General features: G+C 31.4%; 1 protein-coding gene across 2 annotated transcripts in view; it reads right to left on the bottom strand.

Moving 5' to 3' along the window:
* Positions 1-3,360: 3,360 nt before the first annotated feature.
* LOC107456846 (sodium/potassium-transporting ATPase subunit beta-2-like) overlaps positions 3,361-14,553 on the bottom strand; it is a 107,111-nt gene continuing 95,918 nt past the window's right edge. For both annotated transcript variants that reach the window (XM_016074811.4, XM_071179028.2), the window contains exons 3-4: positions 6,575-7,049; positions 3,361-4,380 (exon numbers count right to left, since the gene is read on the bottom strand). In XM_016074811.4, coding sequence (XP_015930297.1) covers positions 3,736-4,380; positions 6,575-6,943 — 1,014 coding nt within the window. In that variant the 5' untranslated portion in view covers positions 6,944-7,049 and the 3' untranslated portion in view covers positions 3,361-3,735. The remainder of the gene's footprint in view (positions 4,381-6,574; positions 7,050-14,553) is intronic.

The following is a 14,553-nucleotide window of genomic DNA, read 5'->3' as shown; positions in this document are numbered from 1 at the left end:
TGTTTTACAAATGAAATTCAAAACAAAAGAAGGTGAATGAATCGAAAAGTGAAATTTAGGATTCATAAATCAGTTAAATAAACTGACAACATATAATTTATTTTTAATGCAGTTTCCCTGAAAACAATGTTTTTCGAAATCTATATCATACGATGAAAATTTTTCTAAAACACTACAAACATCATGCATATCACACTCTAGTTGTATAATGTAAACAAGAGTGAGTATTTCGTTTTAAAAAACTCATACCTCAATAAAATAGCTACGTGAAACATTAGCAAAGATGTATATAATTTTTCAAAGAGAAAACTATAACGTAATAGACAACTGTATATAATTTATAATAACAATATGTACAAGAAACCCATTTCTTTAAATTTCTTTTTTTCATCTTCAAATTTCAAGTAACTTCTAAAAATTTAGTATGGGGGATATTTTTACAAACACAACATAGATGTACTCGACATGTATTTATTTATATATCACCGGTTTAATTCCCGCCGAAATAATTTTTATACAGTGTGGTTAATTGAAGTTCCTTTTTTTAGACTAAAATAAAATATGTTCTGGTTGACGGATGCCAATGAAATTTGGTATACATGCTGCATGGACCGTGTAAAAACTAAATCTACAACGAAAATTAGTTCAAATTTTGACTACCAGTTGAGAAAACAACGCATAAAGGGAAAAGACGCAAAACTTTTAATCAATCATAGTCCACAATCAGTGTGCACTTTTTTTTAAAACTCATATTAAAAGCTCGTTATAACGTGTTCAACCACAGCATATCATTTAAACGAGGACTGAAATAAACTTTCTGACATTACAACCCCACCTTACAAGGATGGGCGAAAAAGAGCCTCGTGAAGAAATGCCAGAAAAATCTGAGAACTGGTTGGGGAAATTAGAACATTTCAAATCTATAACAGTTTAACTTCTCAATTTTATTAGTTTTATGTTATCAATTTGCTCAGAATTTAAACTGTCTAAATTATTTTGTAACACTTTTCCAAATACAAAAAGTTTCAAAAAGGAAACAAATTCCGAATTTTTTTAGACAATAGACAGACTATTTGTTTCATTTCTCAATCACCATTTGTTTCCAATGTTTTCAACTTTGAAATCAGTCAGTCCTCCGCTGTATACCACGTACATTATGTATTTCTTGGACAATAAACGCCCCATCTATCGGTCATTATGTAAACTACATTTTATTGTAGTGTTTTTTTCCCCTCCTTTTTTTTAAGGTATGGAACAAGTTTCATCATTATCCGTCTACCAGAACGGACACTATGTTGGGCTAAACAGAGTAACTTTAATTATATATATCCACCTTGTACAATCAATCAACACGTGCAAGAAAATGTATCATTTTCTAAGCTTTTTTTGTTTAGGTAAGTACAACAATTTGTATTATTTACAGCTATAAAATATCAATACTAATTACGCTTAGCTCATTAAAGCAGTTATATTGAAAGTCTAAGAGTGTTTTTATAATTTGTGTTTTGTGCTATAAGATTGTGAAATTATAAACATTTTGTATTGTGAAAAAGTGGTTAGGTTCATTATGATTAGGCTTTTTAACATGTACATGATACCCTCAGTGAAATAAACATTATTTTATGCAAAGGTATCCATTTATGTATAAACGATATTAGGCTCGAAACTTATCTATGTTTAGGTTTCACATTGCTTTTAAACTATTTTCTTACAAAATATAATAACTGAGACATAATTTAAGAGAAAGAGTATTATAACAGAAAGAATATTGTTACATTAATACACAGTTCCAAATGGAAAAATGAAGGCTTTATAGTAGACTTATTTCTTTTGCACAGTTTACAATAAATATTAGAGCGATTTCTATTAATATATATTTATTTTGTCGTATCGCATAAAAATCTTGAAACCATTTAAGAATTGTAAACTTATCTAAAGAATTGTAAACTTGTATATTCTATTAGATTGGTTATTCATCTTTTCATAATTATTACTACTTTTTTTGCACTTGAAACTTAATCTTTAGTTCGGTAAAACGTTTTGACATGTGTTTCAAAGGGGAATTAATGTTAATGATCATAGTAAAGCTTTAGTGTTTGTTAGAGGTAATAAAAAATAGACAAATATCATTTTAAATCTTGGTCCTTGTCTAAATACTTCATTTTAAAAATAATTTTCATATAATATTAATACCCTCAATTCTTGGTCAAGAACTGAATTTTCAGGGAACGTGTTATCAGACTGTTTCTAAAAAATATCGAATTATTGAACGTTTCTAAAAACGACATACAACATTTCATTTTGAGCAAAGCAGGTGTTAATTAATCAGTCATATAGATCCAAATTGGAACGATTATAGTCAATTCGTAATGAAAATGTTTTTTTTTTTTACTTCGAAAAAGGTAGAGACAATTCATTGGAAATAAAGCGAAAAATACCTTGCTTAGTTTAGATAACGCTTCTAAATTTTATAAAAACCTTTAATGTGTTTGGAATTTTTGTGCGAATAAATAGTTTAACATTACAAAATTCATGTCATTAACTATATGAGGAATAAGAAAATTGTACTGTTTTAAAAATGAAGAAAGCGTGATCATGATATGAAAAATCAACATATATATGAGAACAAATTTAAAACAAATTGTATCCACACTTGAAATTATAACAAACGAATATATATATATGGACAAACAGGTTTAAAATAATCACTTACAAGTTTAAAATAATTAAAAACATATAAAGAAGAAATAATTAGTAAATAAAATAACTCAATTACGAGCATTAAAGAAACAATACAGTTTAAAGCAATAATAATCAAAATGCATGCTGAAATATAAACAGAAATGATTATTAATTTAATCTAAGTAATTTTGGACAAATATTAAAGGAGAACAACAAAATGCTTGCTTAATTATAAAGTTTAAAAATCGAGTCATCAATCAATCCAATAACAAAATTATTTCTTATTGAGAAAACCGTGAGAAAAAATATAAATACATTATAGATAAAGCGCAAAAAAAAATAAATACATTAAGTAAAATAATATAAAATAAATTGAATAAGCAAATGCCTAAAATTAAAAACATAAGAAAGCATTTCCTTTTCGGTTAAAAAATCCACAATTTAGTGTAGGAATTTGAAGTATCCAATGAAAGAGTAAGAAAGTACCAACACTGAAGTTAAAAACGAAGTTTTATAGCTTTGAACACAGTTTGGCTTTGAGTTTTCTCCGTTAGGAAATCTCTGCAAGTCACGTGTCGAAATCCATTTTTTTTGTATACCATAGTTCACGATACTGATTTTGGAATCATTAGTAAGAAATAAAAAAATGGACATTTTTTGGGTCGAATCACAAAAGTATTTTTCATTCTTTTTTTCCAACTTTTTCTACGATTTAGGTGCGAAATTACATACACTTTGGCTTTCTTTTTTTTAAACAATAGTCCATCCAATCTGGGCTTCAGCTATTTTTAAAGTATTAAGCATGAATCCACTTCTTTGAGTTTGTCTCAAATACAAGGAAAACACTGATTACACTGAACAAATGACCACATCTTTGGTTTCTAATCCACTGGGCCGATGTCCTTACTTGGGTTTGGCACATAGCTCACTTTCACCAACAAGTTTCAGTTACAGGTACTCGGGAACAAAGGATAAAACAATGGGATTTAATGAGAGTAGCGTGGTATGCAATTTGCTCGCGTATGTTTTGCCTCATAGATTACGATAGTCCATTCAATCTACAAGGAGATTGAATGAAATCTGTCCACTGGGCACTGCTTCGTCTGTGTGGTTAAGGTTTTTAGCGTAGAACCTACAAGTAACAGAAATCACCACACCGATAGCTGGTTTATTGAATCGTATTCCCACAATGGGGGACATATAGTTCCCTTGTCCACGGTAGGGGAAATATTTGGTTGGAAATCCTCTGTCTGGTGTGTACTGAATCTTTCCCATATTCTCTTTGTCAACAATGGTATCTCCTTGGCAGTCCAGAAACACCATGTTGGAGACGCTTCTGTCCGACAATTCTACGAAGTTTTCCAATTCCCTGGAGCTGTAAGGTTCTGGTGTCCAATCAGTGATGTTGCTGAATTCCAGGAAAACGCAAGGTCTGCCCTGGTCGTATCCGTAGTTCATTGTCTTGGTACACTCCAGCATCAATGGTTTGATGTCAAATTTGCATACGGTTCCAAAATGGTTTAGGGATGGACCTCCGTAACACTCGACAACGTTCCTGCTCCTGTTTATGTTGGGCTGATACCTGATCAGTAGGTCATCAAGTTGTTTCGTCAAATCTGGCCAAACGCGCCCTTCAAACGGTAGGGTTCCGTGGACAAAGTTGATAATATTTCTGGGCTTATTTGGTTGAGGCCATAGCTGAAAAACAACAACAATTAAAATTCAAGTAATTGTTTAAGAAAAACTATAGTTCAAAGTGTCTTTAAAATAAGTTATAATAAACTGAAATCACGGTTACAAAACAACAAGCGGAAGAGCTAGTATTTAAAATCGAAACTGTCTTGCAGTGGGTGATTCAAATTGTTATGGAGAAACGTGTGAATTTATTTTCGATTTCAGAATTCGGAAATCGAAAATAGAATATTTCCTTTCTAATAATAAAATGCTCTTAACAATATATCGGAGTTTGCTGCAATTTGTACCCGTTTTCATATTAACATTTTCATTCCTTTTTACTTGATAGTTTAGATAATTTTTTCTCCTGGATTTTGCTTCAAATTTTACACAATAATGATTAGAGGAAATATTAATGAGGGAAATGCCGGACAATTACTCTTATACTTAAAAGAAAGATCACTGTAAAAATATCATAAAGGACACATTTCTTTTATAAAATATCATTGCAGGGAATACCAGGGAATCGCCTTTACGCTTGACATCTGTGTAAGGAATATCACTTTACCTTTAAAAACATCATGCCTTTTCTATCATTTTAAACCTACAAAAAGGAAGTCAACTCTTCAAAAGAAGGCAGTTTGGAATTGAAGGACTAGCTTTTCACTCTTGTTGTTTTGTAATCTTGATGACTGGATATCAGAGCTATATTTCTGCAAGTCGATCAGAGTCTGGGAGACCTAAAAACAATCTATAGAGGCTGTGATTTTTACTTTAATATTTTATCAGAAAATAATATCAGTGACTGCAATATAAATTTAGAAAATATTATAAAATAGTAAAATATGTAGTCGAGAGCTTCTAACTGGTAGATTTTATAAGCTATTGCTGGACTGATATTGATAGATATGTAAACGAGTGCGATAAAACCAATGTGACATCAACTTTAAAACAGTGATTGAAGGCAATTTATGCATGCAGCACTTAGTTTAAACTTATGTGTACTTGAGCAAGGAAGTAAAACACAAATTTTAATGTTATTCTTCATTCAAATTTTTCTCTAGAGTCTGGTAATTTTATTTGTTGGAAATATTAGACTAATTTTGAAACCTTTTGCTCAAGGATGTCCTAGAATAGTATATGATTAATGCTAAAAACTTTGATGTTCGTTTGAACACCACATTACCAAAAGAAGAATTTTTGATTTTGTTAGCCTTTAATAATCTTATTGAAGCAATAATCTACGTAGTAATTTTAAGTTGAACTTTTAAAATTTTATTTTTTAATAACCCATACTTATTTAAGTTATTTGAGAGGTAATTTCTATAGCTGTTGTCTTTCATTATTAGTACTTTTTTTCTTGAATAAAGAAAAGTTTCTTTTTTTCCAATGGCCACCCGATTGACATTCGTCATTCAGGAATCAGTAGAGCAGATTCGTGAACGACTCTTTCAAGAGCACAGTATTAGGTGGGCTAACGTTGCTTTTACAATAAGGACAGATAGTACAGAGATACAAGAGCATCCATGCCTTGTCCTGGATTCAAACACAGGATCTTTCTGATGTGAGGTCAGCTCCTTGACCACTACTTAAGAGAAAAGTGATTCTCGTAATTTTTTCTATGATCTTAGAAGTGTGCAAAGATTGCTTTGCAGGATTGTCAATTTTTTGAAGTCTCTTATTGTGCTGCTTAAAATAAGATAAAATATATTAAGATATGCTAAAAAGAAAATTTTCGTACGAAAATAATTTATGCAGTTTGATAAAATTCCACTGTTAATCAAATTTCGCCTATACTTACAGAATTAATTATTTTAATTACTCCTTGAAATATAATGCGAATTACATATCCATTTAATATTTTTAGAAATATCCTTCTACTCCCATAATGCACTTTTTACTCGACAGTAAAGCTTCAGAGATAACTTTTAAAATCTTCGGAATACTCCTTAATTCTGACGTCAGTGGTTTCTTTATGTCTGCGATATCTAAGCACCTGATCTTTTTGCAAATTTTTCCGTTTCTGAAGTTGTGAAAATGTATCATTCACTACACTCTTCAAATAAATACATTGCATTGATCATTAAAATTGCTACAATTGCAATTAACGTAATAATCTCCTGAGGTCTTATATAAATCATAATAATTAATAACAGCGCTCTATAGTTAATTATAAGAAACAGGGTTGGCATGAAAGCAGTAAGTTTTAATTACTTACCTTCACCAATCTTACGCTGTTGTCTGGAATATCAAAATCATCATCTTCTACTGCTAGTAGAGTTCCAACTAGAACGATTGTTAGAAGTATGATGGCGACCAAAATGGCAATCCACCATTTCACTCTCGATTTGGATAGCCACTCACGCAGACCTTTGGCTCCTTCTTTGGCTCCAGACTTCTCTCCTATTGAGCCTGTGGGATCTACTTCTTTTCCGTCCATGTTAGCTTCGTTACCTTTCAGAGGTGAATCTTCAGCAGCTTCTTCAGCATCCGGGTCCTTCTTCAAGTCCGAATCGTCCGAATCTGTCACTTTACCATCTTTTTCAAGATTGTCTTTTACAGCTTGCTTCTCGATGTCTGTGTTCATTCTTCTGTCCTCCTTCTCCTCCCCCTACCACCGGAGAGAGTTGGGGTGGAAACCGATGATGGTTTGTGTATTTGACTGGGTCTTCAGAAATTGACTCGCCAATCACCTAGATTATACAGAGAATGAGTTTGCTTTTAGAATATATAATTAAATTTTTACGTGTTGAAAAGTCAACTAACAATCAATAATAATTTAACATAGAAATACATATTTGCAAGAATTTAAAAAAAATGGAAACATTAAAACAATTTAAATAAAAAGTTAGAAAACAAAAATATGCGAAACGAAATATTAAAGATATGCATGTCAGGAAAACAGCACTTTATTTAGGGAAACACTGTCTGCTAACTCACTAGAGCCTTTTTGTAGTCAGTGGCTTAACCAAAAGCTGACTGTGCCCCGAGACCCCATAATAGATAGTCTAAATAAGAAAATGCAATACCTCAAAAATTCAAATATTGAAATAAAAGGTGTGAATCCGATGATACACAAATTATTAACAATTATTTATTTCAATGTAAGAAATTTTGAGGTATGGTATTTTCTTATTTAGTTTTTCCATCATGGGGCCTCGGGGAGCAGTCAGCTTTCGGTTTAACTACTGACTACAGAAAGGTTCCATTGTGTTAGCAGACAGTGTGTCCCCTGATGAAGTGCTGCTAACATACATATCTTTAAAATTTCGTTTTGCTTATTTTTGGTTTCGAACATTTTATTTAAATTATTTACGTAAGATAAATTTGGTTTTAGCCGCTCTCTTCCAATTTTGACTTATTATTTTAAATTTTTATGCTAAAATTTTTATCTTAAAATTTGCTTAAATCAATTTCATACTTTGATTAGAAACATTAAAATGTAAACTTGAGAAAGATTTAATTCTGTAATTCATTTCCATCATCAAGTGCTTGGTATCTAGAGCAGTAACAAGTGGCGCTAGATATTTATATTCTGTGAGGTAACGCGTGTACTTCATTCATCTCAAGTTATGACAACGTTACACTATATATTACATTTGCTCACATGATTTACGAATCTCTCGTTTGAATGAAGGAATTTTTAATACCATATCACATTGTTGCATAAAAATGTAAAGTATAATTGTCTAAAACTGAAAGTGCTTTCAGCAATGTAATTTTTAACGTGTTAAAACAATAGGGAAAATGTGATGACTGATACATGGTCTTCCTGTCTGGTATTTAGAGCGAATACTCATTGATTTGAATATCACTTCAAAGAATGATTGGGATGGAATGTCCTCCATGGACCTGTAGGTTTTCATTTTGCGGATTCTTGACTATTTTCACTATAGTTCCAGTTAATTCTTGTTTGGGCCAATGAAAAAACACTCGTAGATATTATTGCCCATAATCAATTAGTACTTCCTTATAGTGTGCTCCCTATATGCCTCCTGTTATATCACATATAATGTTCCTATTCTCTATTGGGGCAAAACAGACTATATTTATTTGATTAAGGAGCCTAGTTCAAAAGTATTTTTTGTAAAAAAATTAATAATTTGTTCCGATGCTGAAATAAATAGTCAGTCTGCTATGTTTACTTCTACAAATGATAATGACGTGGCACAATTTGTCAAATTAAAATTAATTTTCGGAAATTATTAAGGACATTCAATTATTATTGCTTTATGAATATTGTTGATTTTGTTGGAATTATGTGAAATTAAGTTTTGCAAAATTACAAAAAGGGACTTCTTAAATACACATTTTCCAGACATTATATTAATAATATTATATTAGAAATATGTATGCATTTAAATTCAATAAGCATCATTTTTATAAGACTGAAGTAAATAGTTGTAAATTATTTATTCGATTCCGAATGAAAAAAGAAACGAAGCAATTACTTTTATGTAAAGAATTCATGACAAAGAATAAGTGATTAGAAAGATTTAGAAACGTTATCTGATTGTTAGAATCTACGCATTCTAAAGAAAACAAACGTAATTAAAGAAACTAATGATGCATTATACAAACTATAGGTGTCTTTAAAAGAACCTTTAATTTTATTGTATGAGTATCTAAGTTGTTATGATAAAATGCTCATGAATAGTAAATGAATTGGAATAAGCGATGGTATTAATTAAAAAAAGGGTTTTACTTCTAGGAGAATTAATAAAATCGTATTAGTCTATCGACTTAAGGTTTAATCTTTTCTATTTTAAGTCATAAGAGATTAATTTTATTCAACAAACTAATTGAAATTTAGTTTTCTATTTACATTACCTTCCTATTTTGATTTTCTAAAGTGAAATAATTCTACCCATTAAACAATAAAGCTAATTACATTAGTTTAAGGAAGAATTAAAACTTTTTTGAGAAGATTGATAATGCAATTTAGGTATAGAATAAACCGAGAGAAAACAATTCTAGTTTACTTCATGCCTATAACATTTAAATGTTAAAGGTGAAAACATCTAATTTTAAAATTTGTTAAGGAAATGATTACCTCATCGTTGAGCTTTTTATTCCGGAACAAAGCGAAATGCGTGTTTGAAAAAATGTGCACAGCTTGGAATGCGTGTGTTAAAATGTACACAGCTTAAAATGCGCGTTTAAAAAATGTACACAGCTTAAAATGCGTGTTTAAAAACGAACACAGCTTGGAATGCGTGTTTAAAAATGTACACAGCTTGGAATGCGAGTTTAAGAAATGTACACATCTCTAAATTCGTGTTTAAACATGCACGGCTCCAAATGCGTGTTTAAAAAAATGGACACAGCAAAATACACTTCTTTTTCAATGTTCTATCGAAATTCGACAACTAAGCGAAGAATTTCGTAATTAATATTTTTGTTGCTTTTTTTAAATACTAAGCCTAATCTCGGACTTAGGGGATGGAGAGGCTGGTTATATTACAAGTGTATCTTTTAAGGCATATCTTCGCGATTTATCTAAAACGATAAAGCAGTTTTTAAAAATCTAAATTCACACAACGTCAATTTAATATCACATTAATATTTATGATTTAAACTTCAGTTAATTTATTGTTCTAAATTTTTAAGACCCGTGAAAGCCTTGTGGAAAGAATTGTTGACTTCTAATATTTTTTTAGAAAAAGGACTAATCTAAAAAAAATAATTAATTTAAGAAAATGGGCGTAAGTAATTTAAATAATTTAATTTACGTAAATAATTTAAATGGGACCATTAGTTAATCTTTTAAAAAAGAATAATTTTCATAAGAGAAGTTTGAAAAATGGAAATATCCCTTCTCTACATCCGTGGTGGATCGCGGGATAGAGCGTTTGCCCTCCAATGAGGTGGGCCAGGTTCGAATCCTAGCCATGGCTGGTCGATACAAATTCCGCCCCCGGCTCGTACCGATCACATAGCGGATATAAAAATATCCTCAGTGGTGGATGGATCTTGGGATAGAGTTCTCTTGCTATACGGTTAAACGAGGGAGGTTTTCGTGGTTTTCCACACCATATAACACAAATGTTTTACTACTATGTTATAGTGTTTTATTTTATATATGTGTCTTTAAATTCTTTTCTCTTCGAACGGCAGGCACTGAACTTGTTTCGCTTTAGAAGATGCCAGAGGTGTTACTCATTTCGCGTTACCCAGTGGGCACCCGTAAACCAAAGTCACGGAGGCGAGTAACATTGCCCACGCCACAAACCCGTTCATAGGGTGGGCCACATTCATTCATCACACACAACAGAGGACAACACAAGAGAGTGAAACATCCATGCCCAGAGCAGGATTCGAACCCACGGCCATTGGCTTCGCAGTCAGGCCCGCTAACCGCTCGGCCACCTGACCGGCTGTCTTTAAATTCTATTTCTATACAAAAAAACAACAATGCAGGAAAGTGGACTGAATACCAAACTAGTAATACTCTTTTGTTCCCAATAGCCGCATGTTAAAAAACAAGGTTACAAGTATTTAAATTGTTATTTGTGAGAGTATTTATGTTGGTGACCACCTTTTCCACACACCATACTCATTTTTTTTCACAGTGCTCCCTACTTTTCAATAATAAAGACCTTCAGTGAAACATTTATATCACTTTTATTGTACAGGCAGATTTAATGCTTTGTTTTTTAATTTTTTTGTTCTAAAAAATTTTCTAACAATCGACAACTTTTCCCCCTAATCATCTTATCTACCATAAGAATCAGAACACTCTATAACAGAAAAACATAAGAGTAATAATAAACAGGGTCAAAACATAAGAATGAGCACATATGATAAAGAACATAAGAATGATAAGATTATTCATTAAAAAACTTGAGGAGTGAAAACTCTAGGTATGTTCTTATGTCATGAGATCACTCTTATGTTTTCGCATGAGTGATTGGATAAGGAACATGATCGAAACATTAAAATATGGACTTTTATATGTGCACACTCTTAATGTTTCGATCATTAAAAAATTAAGATTTTGTCTTGACTAACGAACCATTAAATAATTTTCTTTAATTCTTTCTGACATCAAGTGTTTTCAAAAATATCCAGGAAACTATTTGCTCCCCTCTGCGATGAAACCAAGCGAAGAGGCTAATGAATTACTTCCTGGTACCAGAATAACTCATAATAGCCGGGAGAAAGCTAGTTCTAGAAATATTAACCATTCGAAATACATCTATAAATGAGCATAATGCTCCATATTATTATCCATCAGGCGATGTTCTCCTTTCAGAGAGAAGAGAAGCGAATTGATTTTTCCCAATTGTAGACGTATAATATGTTTGCCCCCGGTCGAATGAGAACACATTCGGCGCTTCATCATCATTTCATGCTCTTGTCCTTTATTTGACCTTCACAACTATGAATTTCATCCAGGGTTATACAATTGCTATTTTTATTACTTCTGATGGTGAAAATGAGTCACGATAATAGAGCAGTGGGTAATAGGGTAAAATTAAAATTTTGAAAAAAAAAAAAAAAAAAAAAAAGAAAAAAAAACTATAATGAATACCTTTTAAATTTTTGAATGCGTATGGTTATTTTTCATGCTTATCCTCCTAGCAGATCTTGCTTATTAAAATGAATCCGTAAAAATTACTTATTTAATGGAACAGAGAGTTATTTTGGAATATTTTTATTTTATTTATAGTAGATATTTATTTATAGTAGCATTCGATATACATTATTTGCTAGACAGAAGTACTCCGCACAAACACACATGGAGAAAAAAGTAACAATATAATCCAACATTAATCAATAATTCAACTAATAAAAATGGAATGCGCCTGCAAGAACTCTAATTTTTCTTTAGCCTTCCAATACATCTCGTAAATGTTATCAGTAAATGTCGAATCTGCTCAGCATCCATAACACAGAAACTATTGCATGAAATGTAATTTGGGTAAGACAGTAATCCTAATGTATGCACCACTGCACGACAGTCATGACCTATCTAGCCAATAGTCAGAAACAGCGTGTCGTTCCTGAGATCTTTTAGAAAGATTTTGGAAAGTAGAATGCACAAACCACGTTACGTACTTGGTGTTCCTAAGGAGTTTCATGCAACTTCTTAACCCGTGAGTACATGCACCAGGCCTCAAAAACATTGTGCAAAAAACCTACCTCTTTTTGAAAGCAATATATAGTCATAATAGCAGAATTGATGCGTCTTTTTTAAGACAATCGAGAGCATAATTCTGGGATGAGCCTTCAAAAAAATTGGAATTCAAACCTCAAAAGGCTATCGCGCACGCTTGCATTTTCATGTTGCATGTCATAGCATTTTTACCCTCGGGTAAATGTCAATGTAATGTAATATTTTTAAACCACAATTTATTAATTAACAGTAACTGAATTTTACCTATAATCGCTTATTTGAAATTTTGAAGTCTCACAGTGGAATAATCGCAAGACACGGCTCCCAGTGGACCACCGAAATCAAGCATCACTGAATGCGGTCAATGAATGGGTGGATGAATGGGCTTTGATCACCTTATCAAGGGTGCGTGGTATTAAACTGTTCTGCTGTAGAATGCCCGACTTTTTGTAAGGAATCTTCGGATCATTTCTAAGGGCTACTCAAGGGATTTATGCAACAACCCATTGTGCAGCTCTAGTGCAATGTAAAGTACTACTACTACTTAAATTTTGTGTTTTGAGTGTGTTGCAAAACGTAAATATTTTTTACTTAAGTATTTAAGTTTCTTTTGCACAAAAAGCAACTCTCTTAGTATATCTAGAGGCCAATCAGATTGGTGCTCAGAGCGAGTTTAAATATTAATTCTGTGGGAAAAACTTAGTTTATTTGAAGAGTTGTCATATGACAATGATTGAAACACATTACAGCGGCTAAAGATGTTTTAGCCCATATATATATATATATATATATATATATATATATATATATATATATATATATATATATATATATATATATATATATATATATATATATATATATATATATATATATATATATATATATATATATATATATATATATATATATATACGTATATATATATATATATATATACCACGTCGTACATTAGACCAGTTCTCCTCACATTAAATTAAAACACTGAATGAAATGTATGACACAATTAGTTTACAAAAAAGATAATTGGGCAGTAATGGATAGCTTACTGTATTTCGTTATATGTTATAAAATCATAAGCACTACACCATCGCAGTTTTGGGTGTTTTTATTTAACATTACATATTGTTTTACTATAAAAAATCCATAAGATTTAGAAACCTGAAATTAGGAAAGTTCGTAGAAAAGTGTACTAGGAGTATGACGGAAAAAAATTATCTCTCCATAATAAGCTCGAGAATAATTAATTGTTAACTTTATAGAAAAAAATAATATGTTAGTTGCTCCATAAAACACCAAAATGCAATTATGAATTTGAAACTTGTGATGCTAGAAGAGTAATTTTCATTAAAAAAATTACGTGAGTTTTTTTTCCTCAAAATTCCCATTTGTTTAAAAGTTATTGCAATTTTAAGTGCTTTTTTCACGATTTTTTTTTTCATTTTCATTTTTGTTTTAAATTATGATTAATAATCTATTGCTGCGGAAAAACATTATTCCACTCTCTCTCTCAAGATTTGCATTTCATTAGCGTGTGCTTAATTTTTTGTCAAACGTAACAAAAAAGGCAAAAATGGAATAATGGATTTAAATAAGTTGTATCAATAATACTTTATGTAGAAAGTTTTAAAAATATAAGATCAGGATATTAAAACCGCTTCCAATTTTAACTGCTATACAATATATAGACATCGTTATACATAGTTAGCATGTAAATTTACCTATTATTTGCTATTTATTGTGTCATGCATTCCAGGACTCGAAAAACCACCCGTCCTTGGCGGTCAAAAATTCCCCTCGGACAACGAATTTCTCGAATCCGACGTCCGCGCGGGCTGCCATTTTCCCATTAATGTTCGTGATACATTTCAATTTTTGTTATCTTGCAAGAGTCTAGCGCCTCACTTCTAAAATGACTCTCTAATCTAGAAATACAGCAACATACTGCGTATGGTGGAATTGATGTCTTCTCTGTCTGGGAGTACTTTAGCGGTTGAAAGGGGCTTTTCAGCAATGAACTTGCAAAAAAAAAAAAAAAAAAAAAAAAACAACACATTACGTACTGGTCTTAAGCAAGA

This window comes from Parasteatoda tepidariorum, chromosome 6 (genome assembly GCF_982258835.1).
Source record: "Parasteatoda tepidariorum strain Cologne lab strain chromosome 6, Ptep-v5.0, whole genome shotgun sequence".
Lineage (NCBI taxonomy): Eukaryota > Metazoa > Arthropoda > Arachnida > Araneae > Theridiidae > Parasteatoda > Parasteatoda tepidariorum.
This window is presented reverse-complemented; position numbering and strand designations above follow the sequence as displayed.